The sequence below is a fragment of the Schistocerca americana genome, chromosome 2 (genome assembly GCF_021461395.2).
Source record: "Schistocerca americana isolate TAMUIC-IGC-003095 chromosome 2, iqSchAmer2.1, whole genome shotgun sequence".
Taxonomy (NCBI): domain Eukaryota; kingdom Metazoa; phylum Arthropoda; class Insecta; order Orthoptera; family Acrididae; genus Schistocerca; species Schistocerca americana.
Window position 1 is genome coordinate 311,914,390 of NC_060120.1, and position 24,283 is coordinate 311,938,672.

The following is a 24,283-nucleotide window of genomic DNA, read 5'->3' on the forward strand; positions in this document are numbered from 1 at the left end:
TGAAATCAGCAACTCTGATAATAAAATTAAAACAATTTGGAATATTATTAAAAGAGAAACAGGTCAACCAAGAGAAGAGGAAGACAGTATTACCATCAAATTGAATGAAAACTTTACGAACAAAAAGTCAGAAGTTGAAAATATTTTTAATAATCATTTTCTAAATGTTGTGGATATAGTAGGATCCAGGTGTTCGTTAGAAGATGCTAGGCTGTTAATGGAAGAGGCCATACCTATGCAATTTGATACAATTGAAATCTCACCCACTTCTCCCTCTGAAATTAGGAAAATAATAAACTTGCTTAAAAGCAAAAACTCACATGGAATTGATGGCATTTCCAGCAAAATACTAAAAGCTTGTTCTCAACAGATAAGTAAGATTCTCAGCCACCTGTGTAATAGCTCTCTGGAACAGGGCATTTTCCCTGATAGACTGAAATATGCTATTGTTATACCTTTGCATAAAAAGGGGAATAGATCTGATGTCAACAATTACCGTCCAATCTCCCTTCTAACAGCTTTATCCAAATTTTTTGAGAAAGTAATGTATTCAAGAGTAGCTTCACATATCTGTAAAAATGAAGTACTAACAAAATGTCAGTTTGGTTTCCAGAAAGGTTTTTCAACAGAAAATGCCATATATGCTTTCACCAGTCAAATTTTGAATGATCTGAATAACCGAACACCACCCATTGGGATTTTTTGTGATCTCTCAAAGGCTTTTGATTGTGTAAATCATGAAATTCTGCTAGACAAGCTCAAGTATTGTGGCATGAGTGGGACAGTGCACAAATGGTTTAATTCGTACCTAACTGGAAGAGTGCAGAAAGTTGAAATAAGTAGTTCTCATAACTTGCAAAGATCAGCACATTCCTCAAACTGGGGAACTATCAAGAATGGGGTTCCACAAGGGTCAGTCATGGGTCCTTTGTTGTTATTATTATATATTAATGACTTGCCATTCTATATTCATGAAGAGGCAAAGTTAGTTCTCTTCGCTGATGATACAAGTATAGTAATCACACCTGAGAAACAAGAATTAACTGATGAAATTGTCAATACTGTCTTTCAGAAAATTACTAAGTGGTTCCTTGTAAACGGACTCTCACTGAATTTTGATAAGACACAGTACATACAGTTCCGTGCAGTGAATGGTATGACGCCATTAATAAATATAGACCTTAATCAGAAGCATATAGCTAAGGTAGAATATTCCAAATTTTTAGGTATGTCCATTGATGAGAGATTAAATTGGAAGAAACACATTGATGATCTGCTGAAACGTTTGAGTTCAGCTGCTTATGCAATAAGGGTCATTGCAAATTTTGGTGATAAACATCATAGTAAATTAGCTTACTACGCCTATTTTCACTCATTGCTTTCATATGGCATCATATTTTGGGGTAATTCATCACTGAGGAATAAAATATTTATTGCACAAAAGCATGTAATCAGAATAATAGCTGGAGTCCACCCAAGATCATCCTGCAGACATTTATTTAAGGATCTAGGGATATTCACAGTAGCTTCTCAGTATATATACTCTCTTATGAAATTTTTTATTAACAACCAAACTCAATTCAAAAGTAATAGCAGTGTGCATAACTACAATACTAGGAGAAAGGACGATCTTCACTATTCAAGATTAAATCTAACTTTGGCACAGAAAGGGGTGAATTATACTGGCACTAAAGTCTTTGATCACTTACCAAATAGTATCAGAAGTCTGACAGATAACTAACAAGTATTTAAGAAGAAATTAAAAGAATTTCTGAATGACAACTCCTTCTACTCCATAGAGGAATTTTTAGATATAAATTAAGAAAAAAAAGAAAAAAACCAAAAATATTAAAAAAATAAAATAAAAATAAAAAATAAAGAAAAACAAAAAAACACAAAAAAATAAAGCTGTTATATTAACTTAAGTATGTTGTTAAATTAACCTAATTATGTCATGTATTGGAAAATTCGACTCGTTCCACATCATTACGAAATATCGTATTCATGATCCATGGAACTAGTATTAATCTAATCTAATCTAATCTAATCTAGGCAAATGGGAAGTAGATGTAGTGTATTTACCACAGCAGACAAGAAACTCAAATCCATCCACAGAGATAGAAATTGAAGCTGTGTGTGAGATTGTTTGGACAAGACTCAGTGTGAGAGGCAGTTATAGGATGATAATTGGACTCATCTCCTGATGTAACTAAAAACTTTAGAGAAGACTTCAGGTAATTTGGTAACAGACCAATTTCAGAATCAAAATTCAAAGTCAAACTTTATTTTATAAAATTAAAATAGCTCTGCATTACACATCAAATTTGGCATTTCATGATGTCTGCTATGAATTTATTAACAGAATTTTGTAAGGTGCATAAATTAAGATTTTAAATTATATTTTGTCCTTCATATTTATCAACATGAACTCGAAGTTAGGCCCACCAATTTCATAATATGGTCCACCCGTGTGACGCATGCTAGAGTCACAATTGGTGCAAAGACTGGCAACTTGCTTTAAATGTTAAAAAATGTAAAATTGTGCACTTCACAAAATGGAAAAATGTAGTATCCTATGACTAATGTCAATTAGTAACTGCTGGAATCGACCAACTCACACAAATACCTGGTTGTAACACTTTGTGGGGATATGAAGTGAAATGATGACACAGGCTCAGTTACGGATAAAGTAATTGGCAGACTTCAGTTTATTTGTAGAAAGCCGGGGAAGTGCAGTCAGTCTACATAGGGGCTTGATCACAGAACACTCACATGACCAGTTCTAGAACATTTCTCAATGGGTTGGACCCATACCAGATTGGATTAACAGGGGATACTGAACATATACAGAGAAGGGAAGCATGAATGGTCACAGTTTTGTATGATCTATGGTAGAGTGTTATCGAGGTGCTGAAGAAACTGAGCTGGTGGATTCTTGAAGATATGAGTAAACTAATCTGAGAAAGTCTTCTAACAAAGTTTAAAGAACTGGCTTTAAATGGCGACTTTAGGAATATACTGTAATTCTCTACATATCTCTCACACAGCGATTGTGAGGACAAGATCAGAATAATTGCAGCATGCACAGAGGCACTGAAACAATCATTCTCTCCGTGGTCCATATGTGAACGGAATGAGAAGAAACCATAGTAATTGATACATAGTAATTGGTAAAGTGGGATGTACCCACTGCCATGCACTTCATGATGATTTTGCAGATTATAGATGTAAATGATTTTGCAGATTATAGATGTAAATGTAGATTCAATAACACATGTAAAATTGTTGGAGCTATATGGATGGCTATAGAGCAGCATTATTGACATCATATCATTGTTTATTTCAACATCCATTGCTTGTAACTTATGCACAGCATCGAGGAATTTAGTAAAATGCGTCAGGTTATTACTAGATTGCATTCTGGGAAGTGTGAGGCTTTTGCACACTATTGCTTTGTGAACATGTCTTTTTGTATGCGTAGAAAGATTCAAGTTTAAGCCATACCAGACATGATGTAGTGCAGTTCTGTACTTTCTTCAGGTCAGTGGGATTTTCTGTCTGCTCCTAGCTAAGCTTTCTATATAGCTTGTGCAACTGCGAGCAGCTCGTATATATATCCCCATCTGTTGTTTTTGGTGAGTAGTGCTTCAATTTGTATTTTCCATGTGTTGTAGTTATCAAATGAGAGCATTTCTACTCCATCTCTATGTATCAGTCATATGCTCTATATGCGTCATGTTAATCCTTTGAGGCACAGAGCATAAAACCACTGCATTTGATTAAAGTAAATCAATTACCCAATAAGGAAATGAAAATAGCAAGTTACTAATTTTTTTTTTACGTTTGCATAAAAATTAGGAGGTGGCTTCATTTGAAGCCGCTGCAGCAAATCTTAGCAAGAGCCACAATATATAAAACGTGCACAACATACCCTACATACACTCAAATATGCAGCTAATTATGGAAAGGAATGAAATGTTTCCTGTTAGATGACAAGCATAAGCCTACATCACATGTTTCACAACTTCATCTGGATCTATAAAGGGTCTTTTTCATACTATAGTATGCACAATGTTTTGGAGCCCCATAGTATGGTGCACATTTTGATTCCACCTTTCTCTTTTTCCGCCCGCATCTCGTGGTCGTGCGGTAGCGTTCTCGCTTCCCACGCCCGGGTTCCCGGGTTCGATTCCCGGCGGGGTCAGGGATTTTCTCTGCCTCGTGATGGCTGGGTGTTGTGTGCTGTCCTTAGGTTAGTTAGATTTAAGTAGTTCTAAGTTCTAGGGGACTGATGACCATAGATGTTAAGTCCCATAGTGCTCAGAGCCAGTTGAACCAGTTTCTCTTTTTCCATGGGGACCTATGGCTGAATCTCTAAGGGAATTGTGTACTACGTAATGGATCTGATAAATCTCTCAATTTTTTAATACCTACTAAATCAGTTACGACGTTCCTTCTGAATTCATTGAGTCATAAACTCCTACCAGTGTTGCACAGTGTGTACAAAATAAATGAATTCACAACAGATACATCAACAAAATACCAAAACAATCTTATCCAGGATCTTTTTGCTTTGCTGTCAATTGTCTAGAATGATCATCACATCAACTTTGTCAATGTATCCCATATTCACACAATACGCCTTAGCAATGTTAGGACATCAGCTATGTCAACACATCTCATATTCACACAATATGCCTTAGCAATGTTAGGACAGGCAATTTGCTTTATGCTACCATCAGCACCCTTTCTGCTTACAACAGAAATGTCACCTAGAGAAATGATGGTAGATAAAACCATTACAGTTCCTTTTTCCTTCCATTTTATACAGGTTGCTCCATCATTCCTCACTAATCAATCAGAGTCCCCTTTACTGAGCTCTTTCTCATGCTCCGGTTGTGGCAAACCTTGCGATCATGCTTGACAATACCACAACTTGGCATCTCATGTTGAGTTAGCTTTTCTACTTATGACAAACTTGTGATGTAGTTATCAAAAAGTGTATGGTAACAATTCACTTCCAGACCCTCACATAAATCAAATATAACTCTTTGTCCTAAATTAACCTCAGACGAATCTTTCTTTCCCAGTGTACACTTGAAACCCGTAAACAATTTCTAATTTATCAGCTCAAAGCCATACCTTCTATCCTCTTTTGAGGGGTTTCTTGGAAATGTACTGCTTATTAAATAATTCTATCATTGAATTTCACCATGCTTAATTATTGGTCAATATGTCAAGCATTGATCTTATAAAGCTTATTGTAATTAGGAGAATCCCCTCTTGGCATCATTGAAATGAATATGTGATAGTAGTCAAACACATCTATTTAGTGTCATGAGTGAACTTACATAATTGTGTCTTAGCACTTCATGACAAGATCAACAGTCATAGTAACTATGAGGTTGTTTTAATTCCATGAAAGAATTTATTGGTTGAAAAACTAACATTTCGTCTTTGGTTAGAGGTTAAGTGGTTTCGCTTTTTGAGTGGTGTATGAGTTTGTTTGAAACACTAAATCTTCAATCAAATTATCACAGAAAATCACTGAAAAGAAACTATGTGGTGCCATGTGTTACCTTCATCTTTCAATTTGCACTTTACAACAAGACACTTTATACCACCACTAAAAATTTGACTCCATGTGTTAGTGGCAAGAGAAGATGAAGGCACATCATAATCACTACTAAAACTATCATCATCATTGTCATCATAATCACTTTCACTCTCAGAAATTATTAGGACTCCCAGGAGTTTAAATGGGAGGCTTCTTAATGCCACTTTCTTCAACAATAATGTCCACAACAGAATCAGGATTGGCATCAAGGTCACTTTCATCACTTTCTAATTCATGTTCAGATGTAACTTCATCCAAAATTTCTAATATTCCTTTCTCATACAGCATTTTCCTAGACGTTGTGTTCTGGGGAGGAAAATATATAAGTTAGGTCTGGACACACATAGTCAAGCACAGTGGCCCCAAATGATGCCACAGTAGTTTTGCACATATTGTGCTAACTACATATTTTGTTTCGTATATTAACATAGTACACATCATATCTACGACATTTATATATATATATATATATATATATATATATATATATATATATATATATATATATATATGGGATAGAAGTGGGTGACGTCGTACTAATTAACCTACTACACAATTTTATCCCGCCTATATATACTCAATAATACGTCACCCACTTCCAAACCATAACCAAAAAAAAAATTTTTTTTCCGCCTTCAACACTACCGCTGCTATAAAATCCACCGTTTCTAGTCCACAAACAGTTCCTTTCACCTATTAAACAACCATTTCGTCTAGTTCTGATAACTTTCGCTTTATTTCCATTTCCGTTTTTCCCACATCACTGATAATTTTTAGCCGCTTCCCACAGGTTTTAACGTCATTATTTCTTCGCCAGACAATTGTTAGCCTCATTTTCATAATCTGCCACCACAAAACCACTCTTTTTAATACATTTACACGTCGCTTTTTCGAAATTTTCCCGAATTTCTCCATCCTTTAACGTGTTTTGGCGGCAACACAACCAGCTAACCTCTGTGCACATCGTTGTCTACCAACCCAAGTTCACCACAGGGTCAACATAGCCCAGCTTTAACCAACACTTTTTCGCCTTTTTTCACAACAGATCTCCAGTTACTTTCTCCAGTTATTTTCATTTTCATTTCAACCTCACGTTACACTTTCCACCTTCTAATACCATGTCACCCTCACAACACCCCCCCGACGACCCCATTAAGTTTTATTTACATTCCCTCCGCAAACATGCCTTCACCCTAGCCAAATTACGCTCGCATATTTTATTTTGGTCTTTAAATATGTCTGCTTGTGTCTGTATATGTGTGGATGGATATGTGTGAGTGTGCGCGATTGTATACCCGTCCTTTTTTCCCCCTAAGGTAAGTCTTTCCACTCCCGGGATTGGAATGACTCCTTACCCTCTCCCTTAAAACCCACATCCTTTCGTCTTTCCCTCTCCTTCCCTCTTTCCTGATGAGGCAACAGTTTGTTGCGAAAGCTTGAATTTTGTGTGTATGTTTGTGTTTGTTTGTGTGTCTATCGACGTGCCAGCGCTTTCGTTTGGTAAGTCACATCATCTTTGTATATATATAAAATAGAGGGAAACATTCCACGTGGGAAAAATATATCTAAATATCATGGCTTGTGTCTGTGTATGTGCGGGTGGATATGTGTGTGTGTGTGAGTGTGTACCTGTCCTTTTTTCCCCCTAAGGTAAGTCTTTCCGCTCCCAGGATTGGAATGATTCCTTACCCTCTCCCTTAAAACCCACATCCTTTCGTCTTTCCCTCTCCTTCCCTCTTACCTGACGAAGCAACCGTTGGTTGCGAAAGCTTGAATTTTGTGTGTATGTTTGTGTTTGTTTGTGTGTCTATCGACCTGCCAGCACTTTCGTGTGTGTGTGTGTGTGTGTGTGTGTGTGTGTGTGTGTGTATATATATATATATATATATATATATATATATATATATATATATATATATATATATATATATATTCCTTGTATATGCACAAGAAATGTTTTGCATGAGTGAATTGAACAGCAGGCAACACAATGTAAGTAAATACTAGCATTAGAAACTGTCTTATACCAAAGAAGCAGACTCTGGTCCTATTTACAAAAATTCCTGCAGTGACAGCACTATGTAGGTTTGAGAAGCCACAATGTCACTTGGCTGAAAAAGAAGAGGCTAGGGGGACTGAAACAGAGCCACTGTGCCTCAAAGGGTTAAGTGACTTATCAGTTTCCAAACTTTTAAGCTTATGGATGTAAATTTTCATCTAATTGAGAAATGTTTTTGCTGATCACATTACCTGGGCCCATAACCTATTGGGAAGTGGTCTGACCATACAGGCATGACATATAAGCACAGAAAAACCTCATTCACAACTCAATATTCAGAGAATAACACAAAACTACTAACAGTTGATTTGGAAACATACACATAGCGACATCTGTAGAAACCATATGTATTGCATACCGGTAACATTTAAATTTCAACAGAATAGGTTAGACTGTTGAGAGTGAGAAAACATTGCTTCCAATTGAGTGGGAATGATACAAGATATTGGGAATGATACAAGGTAAAGATGACTGGAAAGTGACAAGAGACTATTATCACGTTAAAAAAAAAATGAAAATAAAGATATCCTTTTATCTCTCTCTTGACATGAAGCAACTTTTCTTTCCTTGCAGGTTCTTGCATATTATTTTTGTGTTCCCCAACCTCAGTTTCATGGAGAAGTTTGTACTTAAAACTAAGATTCAAGTCTATTTTAAATATTTCAGCCCTGTTCCAGCTTATCACTATTCTCTTCAGATACTAATAGTTTTCAGTTTCCTTTTGAAAAAGACATTAAAATTATATGTTGTGCTGCAAAGAACTAAAATGAATTGTTAATTAATTTTGCCATTGAACTGAGATAGTAAGGGAAAAACTAAGTCACAGAAAAGTAGTGTATTTTTGTACTATTTGTGAGTTTCTTATAATACATATAAATATAACAGCAAATTATTAAACAATTCTATGAAATGCAACTTCCATTGAAAGAAAAGCAGTAGAAGCGATAGTAAATGAATTGTTTGATAGTGCAGGTGTCCCAGATTGTTTTCAACCAGAGGGCTCCAGCTGGATGTTTGCAGTACCACCAGGGAGAAACTGGTAAGATTTCATCGCAAGCATCTACATACTTGCATATTTTTAACTATTTTCCACAAGTTAAGTCATATAGAAATGTGTGTTACTAAATTCTCTACAGTTCTGCTGGACCCAGTATTCAGAATTTGTCAAATGGTAGTGTAGTATCAAAGCTTCTTGTCGTAGGCTAATTCCGTTACAGGTTACAGTGGATGAATGATTATATTACTATTTAGATCAGTTTCTTGCCTTTGTACAGAGTCAGTGTAGTGGAACAGAGAACTGAGTCACAGCTGTAATTTCAGACTATTGTTTCCAGTTTAAAGGCATGGAATCTATATTGCAACTTACAGTTCAACTGACTGCCATGCAAATTTGATCAAATCAAATGTTGTCATTACGTTTTGTAACACATTATTTCTATCACTATGAGATACAATAAATCAACAATAACTGACATTTCATGGTACTCTGTCTATAATGTCTGCTGTGAGTATCCATTAACCATATTGATTTCACCATTCTACATAAACTAGGAAAATTCTTTTTTTAAAAAAATGAATAACATCTCACAGTGAGTGTGGCAACATTCATTTTTCAAAATTTCTTTTTTTTTTGTGAATATCTGTAATACAAGGTGAGAGGGAAGTGGAAAAAGGTGTGAAGAACAATATGCAAAAATACAACCCTCAAACCACACACAGGATGCATAACATGATGCGAAATATAGCTATAGAGCATGTTCTACTTCATTCTTAGGAAAAGTGTTGAAAACAGTGGCCTTTTGACAAAGGAGGATATTTTTTGACTACTTTGGAGACAGCATGCTGCCAGGTCATAAAATGCGTAAAAGCAGGCCAACCTGTACAGTATAATATTTAGAATTAATCCAGTTTAAGTGCGAAATCACATCAAAGTGAGATAAATGTCATAGATTTTAGGCCTAAAACAGAAAACTTACTGAAAGTTTGAATAATAATTTATAGAATTAAAGTGAGACCACTGATGATGATTAGAGGTGGAGTCATTAAATACCATATTTAATTTGCAAATGTGGTAAACAGTAACAAGGCTTCTAATTTAAAGAAATGTCAGCCAATTATTGCACAAGTAATGTGTGGTTGTCCCTAGTAATACTGCACATATGGACACTTCAGAGGTGGTAAATTCCATTTTTCTTAAAATTGTTTAGCTCCAAAGAGCCTCATAAACATGCTCTATGTTACTTAGGATGTGAAATTGACCTGACCACTTTGTATAATGATTTGTTTGCTGAAAAGTATTCATCAACATGTGAAGTTCCAAGCACTGTGTCATTGATATTTTGTAGGAACAATTCATCACTCATTGGACCAGCATAAAGAGGATTTCATCTTATGCACGCTGATTAAGAGAAATGGGAAATTGAAAAAATTAAATATTTTTATGAAAAAAATGTGTTAAGTAAATTTATTTGTGTCATATTATAGTCAAGAAGTCCACCTGCTTAGCTGAGTGGTAACGTGCTTGCCTCCCATGCAGTGGGCCTGGGTTTGAGTCCTGGATGGGTTGGAGATTTTCTCCACTTGTGGACTGGTTGTTGTGGTGTTCTAATCATCATTTCATTCTCATCACTGTCACACAAGTCACCCAGTATGGCGTCAACTTGCACTGGGTGGCCGAACTTCCCTGGATGGGGCCTCCTGGCTAACAATGCCACATGATCATTTCATATCACAGTCAAAAACATGCAATTTAAGACTATATTAAATGAATTTATTTCTTGAAGATGACATCTTGCAGGTGAGCTCCACTTTTGTGAAAACATTCGAGCAGTCTCTTGGATAAATTGCACATTTCAACAGGAATTTTGGCAATTGCTTCTTGGATCTTAGCTCTCAATTCTTCTGTTATAGCAGGTTAATTATGATACAGTTTGCATTTAAGGTGACCTCAAAAGAAAAAATTTCATGCTGATAGATCTGGAGATCCAGGAGGCCATGGAATGACACTGTGGTGCTGATAAGGTCGACACCAGCATCGATATGCGTTCGTCTATGGACTCTAAGCTTTGATGTAACAAACCCGAACTTCCCCCTCACTGGGTCACGTCGGGGTCACCAGTGAGGGGGAAGTTTGGGTTGGTTACACCAAACAACACCCATTTTGCAGTAGTTTATTTACTCATCTAAACACATGCAAGGCTCACAAAGAACTGAACATGGCGGAACAGCCCAAAGACAATGCTCAGAGTCTAAAGACGATGCTCAGAATCCAAAGACGAACGCATCTCGATGCTGGTGTCGACCTCATCAGCGCCACAACACAATCTCTTGAAATTATATGGTTTCCAAATAACTGGCTTACAACAGCCATCAGTATTTATGCTGTGTGACATTGATCCAACTTGCTGAAACCAGCCATTGTCAGTAATATGTGGAAATACCTGTAGATTTTGAGCATGACAATCTACTGATCCAATGTGACTGTATTCGCAAGACCACTTTCATCCTAACAAAAAAATAAAAAAGAAGGTCCTATTTATGTCAAATGGTGTCACAGCACCTCATACGATAAATTCATTGTTGTGCAGTGGTTGTTGGTGCAGTGAGGAGGATACTTTTGTGCCTAGTAATGGAAATGTTGTTTTTTAACAAATCCTCAGATGGAGATTGGTTTCATCTGACATCCACATGTTGTTAACAAACTCATTTTCATTGTTTATCTGTTCAACCATTAGTTCTCAGAATTGTCATTGTATTAGGTGGATCATTGCATTTCAGTTCCTGGACAACTGTCAACTTTAGAATGGATGGTAATGAAAGTCCTGTACCAATATTCTTCAAACACTTGAACTATACAACTGTAAAGATGATGCCTTTTGATGAAGTGAACAGTGTGGACTTCTTATGACAGTGTCTCAGATGGCTTTGATATTGTCTGTGGTGTATGAACAGTTTACACCCAGTCAAAAGGTTTCTTTTTGTGTTGTTGAACATGTATCCTCGAAGTTATGTATCCGCAAGTTTATAGTTTATTCCATGTGCTGATGGAACATGATTAGGTGATTAGGGCTTCTTAAATTGTAATGATGGCAAATTCTCTACATGCAGCCTCCACATCGTAACTGTTTTTTGGGGTGGAAAAAAAAACTGGTGGCAAATGTATCTTGTGCAGCACCCCAAAAGTCTATGTCAACTAAATGGCTGGTTTCTATATATTACTCACCATTAAGGGCAGAAACTGGTTAATCTACTAAAAACATACAGTAGGGATATATGTGTAGAAGATATCACCAGGTACGGCAGCAAAAGTGAAAATACTATTGGCCGAAAATTCATTGACAAAACAAAATGTGGCTTTAAATCTGAGGTATGGGATACAGGTTTCTCTGACCATCACGCAATTAAACTGACTTTAAGGAAATCTCATGAGAAAAGTGACAACAGGAGGTATATTGAGAGAAGATTAATTAATGATAACAGCATTAGGGTCTTTCATCTCATGTTAAAAATGTAAATTGGAACATGAAAACCAAGAGTTCTGTAGATATAAAATTCATCAAGTTCTTGTCAAATTATAAATACTGCTATGACATTTCATTGGCTCTGAAGAGAATGAAAATAAACAAAAAATCCAATTCATGGATAACAAGTGAAATCAGAGTCATCAGAAAGTCTTAATATGCTGTATAAGTGTGCAAAGAAAAGTACTACCTCGAAACCATATATACAGTTTTATAGGAAAAAGCACAGGGAAGCTATAGTTGCTGCAGAAAAGAAGCACAATGAATCACATATCAGAAAGGATAACAACAAAATGAAATCAGTGTGGAAAGTTTATTAATAATCATATAGGCAAACGCTAATATATTTAATGATCATTATATTAATGTAGCCCAAAACATAATCACAACTAAATATAATCACAGTCAAAGGTAATAACTCCAATAAATGAAAGGACAATGTACCTGTATCCCATAACATCCAAAGAAGTACAAATGACTATTAGTAAACTAAAGAGTAAAATGACCGGCAGATTTGATGGTATCCCTGACAAAATTATTATACAGGGCTATTACAAATGATTGAAGCGATTTCATAAATTCACTGTAGCTCCATTCATTGACATATGGTCACGACACACTACAGATACATAGAAAAACTCATAAAGTTTTGTTCGGCTGAAGCCGCACTTCAGGTTTCTGCCGCCAGAGCGCTCGAGAGTGCAGTGAGACAAAATGGCGACAGGAGCCGAGAAAGCGTATGTCGTGCTTGAAATGTACTCACATCAGTCAGTCATAACAGTGGAATGACACTTCAGGATGAAGTTCAACAAAGATCCACCAACTGCTAACTCCGTTCAGCGATGGTATGCGCAGTTTAAAGCTTCTGGATGCCTCTGTAAGGGAAAACCGATGGATCGGTCATGGTGGAGATCATGATCAGCAATTCATGTCATGGTCTCCACGCTCTCCAGACTTAACCCTATGCGATTTCTTTCTGTGGGGTTATGTGAAAGATTCAGTGTTTAAACCTCCTCTACCAAGAAACGTGCCAGAACTGCGAGCTCGCATCAACGATGCTTTCGAACTCATTGATGGGGACATGCTGCGCCGAGTGTGGGAGGAACTTGATTATCGGCTTGATGTCTGCCGAATCACTAAAGGGGCACATATCGAACATTTGTGAATGCCTAAAAAAACTTTTTGAGTTTTTGTATGTGTGTGCAAAGCATTGTGAAAATATCTCAAATAATGAAGTTATTGTAGAGCTGTGAAATCGCTTCAATCATTTGTAATAACCCTGTATATAGTAATGATAATTTTGTCTCTCAACTTGTGGACATAGTCAATGACTCTTTTGAAACTGGTGTGTTTCCAAGTAAACTTAAGCAGTCAACAGTAACACCAGTTTATAAAAGTGGTAACAAGTTTGACATTAAAAATTTCAGACCACTATCATTATTATCTGTGTTTTTGAAAATAATTGAAAGAGAAATGTATGACAGATTGCTAGATGCAAATCTACACAAACAGCCCTCTTCAATTTCCTAAATATTGTTTACAAAGTTATTAAGGACAAGGAACTGATCTGTGGGTTGTTTTTTGACCATTCTAAAGCGTTTTCTCTCATAAATCATAATCTTTTACTGTTAAAACTATATAATTATGGTGTCTGTGGTATTTCCTATGAGTGGTTCAAGTAATATTTAACTGATAGGAAACAAAGAGTGCAAATTTCTCAGGATGGGAATGTGTACCATTCTGAACATAAAAGGGTTAATTGGGAGGTGCCCCAGGCCTCAGTATTGAGACCATTGTTATTATTGGTTTTTATTAATGATCTACCACAACAGTTTTCAACAGCAGATACTATATTACTTGCTGATGGTACCAGCTTCATTATAAAAGGAAAGAATAATTAGGAGGTGCAGCAAAATCTTGACAGAACAGCAGAAGTGGCAGAAAAATGGTTTAAAGATAACTGTCTAGTTGTCAATGACAACAGAACTGTATGGATGAACTTCAACCATATAATGAACAAAAACAGAATCAATGTAAAATTCACATTATCAAATAGCCAAATTCAGCAAAAGTATCACACAAAATTTTTAGGATTATGGGTGGATGAGTATCTAAGATGGGAAACACATTTAGAAATGCTTAGCAAAAAAATTAAGCAAGTACTATTACATATTAAGAATGCTTAAAGATTGCTGCAATACTGAAATAGGGTTAAGTATTTGTTATGCATACATGCATAGTCTACTGAGGTATGGTATAGTATTGTGGGGAAATACCTATTTGACCAAACAGTCTTTTAAGCTTAAAAGAAAGCTGTAAGGTTAATAAGTGATTTTGCTTACAGAGCATCATGTAGAGGTAACTTCAAGTAATTAAAAATCATGACCTAACCATTCATATTTATATTTGAAAGTACTGCTTCATTAAAAACCATCAAGTATCAGCTTCGAATAGTGAGATCCACAATTATCTAACAAGGAACAGGGATGATTATCATAGGGATGTTCACAGAAAATCAATATATCAGAAACAATGCTGTTTACAAGCTAAAAATCCTTTACATTGCATTGCTAGATAACATCAAAAAAATGCCAAACATTAATACAAAAAAAGGAACTAAAACTCTACTAATAAACAACAACTTCTACACCATTAATGAATACCTGGAATTTTGCTCAGATCTGTAGGTCTTTCATAGCTCTCTAAATAAAAATCTATAATTATCAAACCATTCCTACATAAAACTAAACTTCTTTTATCCCTGTATGTATCTAATTATGCACCTAACTTTTGTGCCATATGTTACTATGTCTATTTAACTAAAGTATTGGTATTTAATAGTTTTAGTAAAATCAACCATGGTACTTCACTAGCTTTTATTTTATCTGTGTGTACAGATATAATTTTATAACCTAATTAAACAAAATAATGTTTTTGTTATAAAGATGTGTTGATACTATGGGAACAGGATACAAATAGTGGTATATGGAATAAACTGTCCTCACTAATATCTGCACATGCATATACTTTGACAATTATCATACACGTGCACACAGTACAAGGTATAGGAACAGACTGAATTAATATGGTGTCTCAGATGAGTGACCTTAGTCCCAAAGATTAATGTTTTCTATGGTCACTATGACCTATCGATGCCGCAATACGAATGATAAGATTTTTGTACATAATACAGATACATAATATTTTATACTGTTTTGTACTTTGACAAGTCAATATCATGAATGTGATAATATGGGTGCTACATAAATAAATAAATAAACAATCGTCCAGGGCTATCAACACAAATTTAAAAATTTCCCTTTTTTCTGACTCCTGTCTGTATACTTGTCAGTCACAAATTGATGTGGAATCTCATAGAGTTATGTTCATTTGCCTAAAGTTCCATTTTCTCAATATAGGCACTGTCCAGGAAATTTGACAGTAGGCATACATTACATGGAAGTCTGATGAATAACTATACCTTACACAAAAGTCTGATGAATAACCAAAATCTGACTTCTCACTGAACTGAAACTTGTCTATTACTACTTTACAAGACAGACCTTGACTAGTCCATTTGACTGATCCATGGCGAGAATGGTCATTCATAGACCTGCAGGTCAATATACATTCCAAGGAACTCACCCAAAATACTTCATTCTGTGATGAGCGATATACTGTACAAAACGATAAACCTCTACATAAGATTTTTTAAGGGACCATGAATTCTGAACACTGTATGGAGGAAGACACTATAAGGAGGAAGACCTCCAGTTGATAATTATAGAAGTCGAGTCAAATTTTACTGAGGACATACTACAGAAAACCAGTGAATGGTAAAAATTAAAAAAAGAATTAACTGCAAATAATTACTTTAATAATGAACTTGTAAAATACAACTTCAGTCAAACAGTTGCTAAAAACTGTGAACTGGCACAACTAGAACATCACGTACTTGGGACTTTTTGTAGTAGTTAAGCAAACTTGTTTGCTTCAGGTTTCTTCTAGAGTGTATAAGAACCATTTCTTGCTCCAAATGAGAAAGTTGTGCTATTGTTGTGTCCTCAAGTTTATGGGCCACCATGAACCTCCTGAATGTTTCAAATCCTTCAGCTGCCTTTGTATACAGGGTTTCAGCTTCATCTTCCAACTAACTATCACTTTTATTTTCACTTCCATTTTCCATTTTTAATTCAAATAAACGACTTCACAAAAAATGACTCATTCCTCTTCCATTTTCAAGTGTTATTCCATCTAGTTTGTGTGTACAGATTTGCGCCAGGAATATCCCATGTGTATTGAGTAATTGGTCGATGTGAACCAATCTACAGTCCAAAAATGTACACTTGAGGTGCATCTCAGGTGTATCATGTAATAGGGGCATAAATAAACACATAAATTAAATAATAAATAAAATTATAATATTTTATAATATCCCGTAACTACCCTCCCGACCTGGTACAGAAGCAAATAACCAGAGCCACATCCTCATCTCCTCAAACCCGGAACCTTCCACAGAAGAACCCCAAAAGTGCCCCACTTGTGACAGGATACTTTCCGGGACTGGATCAGATTCTGAATGTGGCTCTCCAGCAGGGATACGACTTCCTCAAATCCTGCCCTGAAATGAGATCCATCCTTCATGAAATCCTCCCCACTCCACCAAGAGTGTCTTTCCGCCGTCCACCTAACCTTCGCAACCTCTTAGTTCATCCCTATGAAATCCCCAAACCACCTTCCCTACCCTCTGGCTCCTACCCCTGTAACCGCCCCCGGTGTAAAACCTGTCCCATGCACCCTCCCACCACCACCTATTCCAGTCCTGTAACCCGGAAGGTGTACACGATCAAAGGCAGAGCCACGTGTGAAAGCACCCATGTGATTTACCAACTGACCTGCCTACACTGTGAAGCGTTCTATGTGGGAATGACCAGCAACAAACTGTCCATTCGCATGAATGGACACAGGCAGACAGTGTTTGTTGGTAATGAGGATCACCCTGTGGCTAAACATGCCTTGGTGCACGGCCAGCACATCTTGGCACAGAGTTACACCGTCCGGGTTATCTGGATACTTCCCACTAACACCAACCTGTCAGAACTCCGGAGATGGGAACTTGCCCTTCAGCATATCCTTTCTTCTCGCTATCCGCCAGGCCTCAATCTCCGCTAATTTCTAATTTCAATTTGCCGCCGCTCATACCTCACCTGTCTTTCAACTTCATCTTTGCCTCTGTACATCCGCCCCGACTGACATCTCTGCCCAAAAAATGCCCAAACTCTTTGCCTTTACAAATGTCTGCTTGTGTCTGTGTATGTGTGGATGGATATGTGTGTGTGTGCGAGTGTATACCTGTCCTTTTTTCCCCCTAAGGTAAGTCTTTCCGCTCCCGGGATTGGAATGACTCCTTACCCTCTCCCTTAAAACCCATATCCTTTTGTCTTTCCTTCTCCTTCCCTCTTTCCTGACGAGGCAACCATTGGTTGCGAAAGCTAGAATTTTGTGTGTATGTTTGTGTTTGTTTGTGTGTCTATCGACCTGCCAGCGCTTTTGTTTGGTAAGTTTCATCATCTTTCTTTTTATATATATATATATATATATATATATATATATATATATATATATATATATATATACACACACACACATATACACACACACACACACACACACACACACACTTGGTATTTAAATATGTCTGCTTGTGTTTGTATATGTGTGGATGGATATGTGTGTGTGTGTGCAAGTGTATACCTGCCCTTTTTCCCCCTAAGGTAAGTCTTTCCGCTCCCGGGATTGGAATGACTCCTTACCCTCTCCCTTAAAACCCACATCCTTTCGTCTTTCCCTCTCCTTCCCTCTTTCCTGATGAGGCAACAGTTTGTTGCGAAAGCTTGAATTTTGTGTGTATGTTTGTGTTTGTTTGTGTGTCTATCGACGTGCCAGCGCTTTCGTTTGGTAAGTCACATCATCTTTATATATATATATATATATATATATATATATATATATATATATATATATATATATATATATATATAAAATTAAACACACTGTACAGGTGTCCAGCATTTTCTTATGCGGGGAAAAGAAAAAGCAAAATAGCACCAATGAGACAAGTGACAAGTATGATGTGGCCACATCTCTTGTGACTCAGACATTGACACTGATGTGTGACTCATGCTGAGCACAGACTTTCGGAGCTGTACAGATCTACAAAATGGAAAATGAAGCATCTACACCAGTGTCTTAAATGTTATGAATAGGGAAATAATTGGCTAGGGTTCCAGAAATATGAACATTACATTGAGGTGGTCATTATATAGAAGAAACATACTAGAGGAAACTTTAGCAATGTGCATATGGGCTTCTGGCTGTGACCGGAAAAGGTGGATGTAAGGTAGAGTAAAACTGTATATGTATTACCTACATAAAGCAATATGTGAAAAATAAATAATATATACTCCTGGTGACTATAGAAGAATCATACTTCGAATAGAGTTGCAGTCCTATTCTTTTGACTGAATAGTAGAAAATTTTGCTCACTGATGGATGTTGTAACTGTCAGTTGAATCATAAGTAAGCAGACTTGTGGTTACACATTATTACCAGACTATCTCTTCAAATCTACTTACAATAAGTTCAACTGCCAGATGATGCTGTGGCTCTGTATGACCAAGTTGGCTGCCTGAGCTATTTCATTCTCACTCACTAGCACTAATGGCTGTTCTACTTTCAAACATATCATGTACAGATGAATTAAGCATATTGCAGTGCTACCAGCATGCATGTATATTGTATTTTGTGCAACACTGCCTTGGTAACAACCTAATGAATTTTGGTGATGACTGACGTATGTTATTTCAAGCTATGCCTATATTTGAAATACCTCTGTAAGTTATAAAAAAAGTAATGTAATTTGTTTATTTTCCTCTGGATTTTTTTTGTTAATCTTTTATTCTCTTGACCATCACCAAGTTATCCTAGTATTCATCCACTTGGACACTTGTTCTGATTTTCTTCTGATTATTATTACTGGTATTACATCTTGTGAATATTTTATTAACAGGTATTATACGAACAATGAACTTTGCTGACAATGGAAGACATTTAGCCAATCAGGATTACCTGATTTGTGTCAGGCAGGAATCAGGTATGGTACAATTATTGTCATCATCATTTCAAAAGCAAGATCCGAGAATTGGTTGTTTATGCAGTGGCATTTTATTTTTGACAGGTATGTGCTCCATAGCCTATGAGCCATGTGATGAGAACTCATTCAGGATTGGACCACCAGAAAACCAGGCAGGTAATTTCTTTTATCACAAGATAGTAATAATAAACAGAAATGAAGTGTTCTTTTCATCATTTTCTTTTGTTCTTTTTTATTTTCATTTTGAACAAGGAACATTTTTCTGTCTGGCTCTTAAATCCTGTACCAAGTAGCAAAACTATATACATATATATATTTCAAGGAAATGAATAGAAATTTTGTCAGCAGTACAAATGATTAGATAGAGAATAAAACACTCTGCTTACTTGAGTCACAGTTGATTGGAGGCAAATTAGCATAATTAAATTGTACAACATTGTCACAGAAAATCACATTGTTTAATCTGACATCATCCTCTCACCAGTTCCTCATACACTTGATCTGTACTTAAAAGTGCCATCCTAATGGCAGTACACAGGTGGACAGTAGATTATTGGCTTTTGAAAATGTAGCTTCTGTATGTATTTAAACTAAAGAACTTGCAGAGGCTCTCTTAATTTCTTGTTAATAATTCACCATGCAGACAGGTCAGATGTTCATTTAAGTTGTGCAAATTGTGGTAGTCTTAGCACTGTATCTATTCCACAAAAATGTAGACTTGGGCCAGATGATCGGAATTATAACAATCCTGCATCACTGAAAATGATTTTTTATTAACCAAGAATCAGAAATATTAGAAAATAATAACATTTTTGGAGAATGAAGATATACTGTAAGAAAATCAACATAGACTCTGCAAGCACCTTCTGTCCGTGGGAATCAGATTGCAGTAGACAACTGCATTCAGGTTGATTCCATGTTTCTTGACTTCCGCGGGGCATCTGATACTTTTCCACACTGTTGCACAGTGAACAAAACAGGAACTTAGAAATGTAAAGGTAATTTTTTGGAGTACCCCAAGGGAGTGTTGCAGAACTGTTACTGTTTGCAGTGTACACAAATGATCTAGTGAATAAATTCAGAAACATCATGAGGCTATGTGCAGATGATGCTGTTGAATAGAGGAAGGGTTGCATCAGATTTCAGTGGAAAAATGCAAGAATATATGTGAAGGATTGCTAATTAGTGCAGTGACTGCCAGTGGACCCTGAATGTAAATAAATGTAATGTGTGTCAATAAACCAAAAGGTCCATTACTGTCCAGTTATTCCATTGGCAATAAACCATTGGAAACAGTATGACTCATAAAATACCTCTGAGTACTAAGACAGAATGAACTAAAATGGAAAGGACACATATAAATAATTATGAAAAGTGCAGATTCCAACCTGAGATTCATTGGAAGAATGTTAAAACGAAATTCATCTGTGAAAAAAGTAGCTTGAAAAACATTTTTTGGACTTATTCTCGAGTAATGCAATCACTCTGGTGCTCTCAGGAAGCTGAATTAATAGAAGATCTAGAAGAGAACCATCAAAACATTTTTTAACATTTTGTCATGGGTAGTTTTAGTACAGGAGCAGCCAACATTTCGGCTCACGAGCCATGCCCAGAGAATGAATGCCAAGGACCTCAGCCTCAATTCACATTTCCCCCACCACAATACCATGCTATCTTACTACAAGGACGTGGAAGAGGGGGAAACCGCGAATGTGCCGCATTTAAATTGCAGTGTAGGCACACTGCATACTACTTGATTCTGAATTTATATTTCTCACTAACAAAACATATTTTCAATAATATTCAACTACTTTTTGCACACTAAAGACACAATATAATTTTTGTCTGCTACAAACTGCTGGCATACAAACAGACACAGACAATTTCACAGAGTTTTGCACTCAAGTTGTCACATAATCATAACTTACTTAGTTTCATGATCAAAAAAGGCCTTTAACACAAATATGCCAATTGAAATATTGTAGCACTTTTGCAACCTTATTATGAAGACTTGTACTCTACCTGAGGAAAGCAATGTCGATGTCCTGGGCAGTTTTCATGTCACGAGATCTGCCATTAAAACTGGAATTACCTTGCGGATCAATCAGCTACATCTGCACATGCACAGGAGCCATTTCAACTGGAATGGCAAATGGTGTCCAAAAAAGCTCAGGAGCAGATGTAATGTTGATAGCGTCCCCAAAATCTTTATAAAACTATCCTTGTAATTGTTTTAAGGCAACAATGAATTCTTCAAACCTTGTGTTTTCTTCAGGTGAGTCAGTTTAGGGAACTAGACTGTCTTTATCAAAATGTGTGCCTTCTACAATGTGATTTTCTTTTAAAATGCATCCCCCATCAATCAAAGAGAAGGTACCTTGCAGTTTCTTACTGTGGGCAGCATGCAGTCCAGTTAAAATGTGAAGTCTGCGTTTCATTCTGGATGTTCTAATTTTCATTCCTGCACTCCTTTTTCCTTCATAAATTCAATAATAGTGAGTTTTAAATAAAAAAAAATCATCTCTGATGTACCTCTTGACTTAACCAAAATACTTTGTATTAATGCATGAAGTCTCCAACTCTTTGTTGAGTTCAGTTGAAACCTGTTCCAACTGTCAAAAGAATAATGTGTGCAATAATTTGTATCACCAATTTCTTCACGTGCTCCAGACCTACAAATTTAGCACAAAGTGCTTTTTAATGTACAAAACACTGAATACTGTCTGTCAATCTTTGTAATTTTTTGCTATTTCCTTGTCAACTAAATCTTTAAATTCTTTCTGCGTGGTAAGGTAATGCCATTTCATAGCAGATATGCAATGCCAGTCACTTATGTAAATTGGGAACTCTCATCCCTCTCTTCTTTCATTCTCACTTATTTTAAAAGATTGTGATGAAAGATTGGTGAACTGCCTCTTTTTGTGCAAATTGTCACTGGACCTGTGACTGTCCCTCATACCATAAACAAATATTGAAGATTAAAAGGTGCTGACGGAACTGTTCTGCTGAACTCCGAGAGTTGTGACGACCAAAGAATGCTGCACTGCAATGCTAAATGAAATGTCACACTGTTCCAGGTACTTCCAAGAAGGACCGAGAAAAGCCATGTTTGGGCCCTGGCTTGCCCATGGCCTGCACATGCTGTATGCATGAAGTTTGGCATGCCATGGCCAGCCCTGATTTATTAAGTGTGATAGTGTTATGGAGATGCTCAACAAATTCCAATGGCATATGCTACAAGAGAGACATTATGCATTATGAATAAAAATATATATATAAAAAATATATATAAATAAATAAATAAATAAATAAAATAAATAAATAAATATGAAATGGTTTACTGTTGAAATTGTGAAAGCATGTGTTCTGAGAAGTCAGGGCAACATAATGCTTCCTCTCACATCTATGTCCATACTCTGGAAATCACTGTGGAGGGCATGGCACAGGGTACTCATTTATGGAGTATGGCAAGAATGACTTTAAATGCTTCTGTGTGTGCTATAACTAATCTAATCTCGTTCTCATGATTGTACATCATCAATCTAGGAATATATTACCACTCCCTTTATAATATATTCCTAGATTGATGATGTAAGGCTAGAAATTAAACATTTTCTAAGCATGCTTCCTTGGGGTAGTTTGTGTATTTCTTCAACTATCTGCCACTTCAGTTTCTTCAGCATCTTCATGACACTCTCCTGTGGGTCAAAGAAACCTGTGATCATTCCTGCTATATATGGTCAATAGCCTCTGTTAGTCCTATTTGGTATGAATCGTGCTCAGTTGAGCAGTATTTGAAACTGATCTATAAGCAATCTCCTAAGTAGACTGATTTCCCCAGCATTCTACCAATGAACTGAGGTCTGCCACCTGCTTGTCCTATGCCTGGTCCTGTGTGAGCATTCCATTTCCTGTCTCTACAAACCTTTGCACATAGGTATGAGTTTACCAATTTGATTTGTAGCTTCTTGATACTGTAGTCATAGGACATTAAATTTTTACATTTTGTGACGCACACAGTTTTAAATTTCTGAACATTTATAGCAAGATTCTAATCTTTACATCACTCTGACAACTTAACAATATATGGCTGAATGTTTGTGCTACTTTTTTCAGACAAAACTTCATTATAGATAATAGCATCAGCTGTGAAAAGTCTGAGGTTACTATTTATATCATCTACAAGGGCATTAATGTACAACATGAGCAGCAAAGGTGTTGATCCATGACTTTCAGGGTGTGATGCGAGAAAAGTGAGAGTCGGGTTTCACATGACTGATGTTTTCAGAATTCATTTTGGTTGGCTTGGAGAAGGTCATTCTGTTGGAGAGACTTCATTATGTTCGAGCTCAGAATATGTTCTAAGATTCTACAGCAAATGGATGTTGGATGGTAGTTTTGTGAATGACGTAATAATATCTGTACCACTCATCTTTCCAGTAGTCCAATACACCAGGATTTTCATTTATAATGGAACATTTGAAAATAAAATTCAGTGTTTTTGCTTTTGCTTTGCTACCCTCGGTTTCAGTGCCAATCTCATCCATTAGTTTCTAGATACTTGCTTTGGTATCACAAATAGCCTTTACACTTGACCAGAATTTCTTTGGGTTTTGTGAGAGATCTTTCAATAATATTCTACAACAATGGTCACTGAGGGCTTCAGGCACTGCTTTCTTGACAGCCAAATGAATTTCATTCAGCATCTCTCTATGATTTGTTTTGCACCAAGTGTGTAGTAGTCTCTATTCCTTTAGAAGTTTCATTATAGTGACTGTATACCAAAGAGAGCCCCTCCCACCTGCAACTGTTTTACTAGGTACTTATCAATCAAGTTCATCACCAACTATTCTTCTGAACTTGAGCCACAGTTCTTCTAACTGCTCTTTTCCAGAGCTAAATGTTTCAGGTTCCCTATTAAGATGAGATACTGC

General features: G+C 36.4%; 1 protein-coding gene across 1 annotated transcript in view; it reads left to right on the plus strand.

Moving 5' to 3' along the window:
• Positions 1 to 24,283, plus strand: part of LOC124595813 — a 224,719-nt gene that overhangs the window by 168,640 nt on the left and 31,796 nt on the right. Inside the window, exons 7-9 of the mRNA XM_047134705.1 lie at positions 8,649 to 8,715; positions 19,266 to 19,349; positions 19,434 to 19,505. Coding sequence (XP_046990661.1) covers positions 8,649 to 8,715; positions 19,266 to 19,349; positions 19,434 to 19,505 — 223 coding nt within the window. The remainder of the gene's footprint in view (positions 1 to 8,648; positions 8,716 to 19,265; positions 19,350 to 19,433; positions 19,506 to 24,283) is intronic.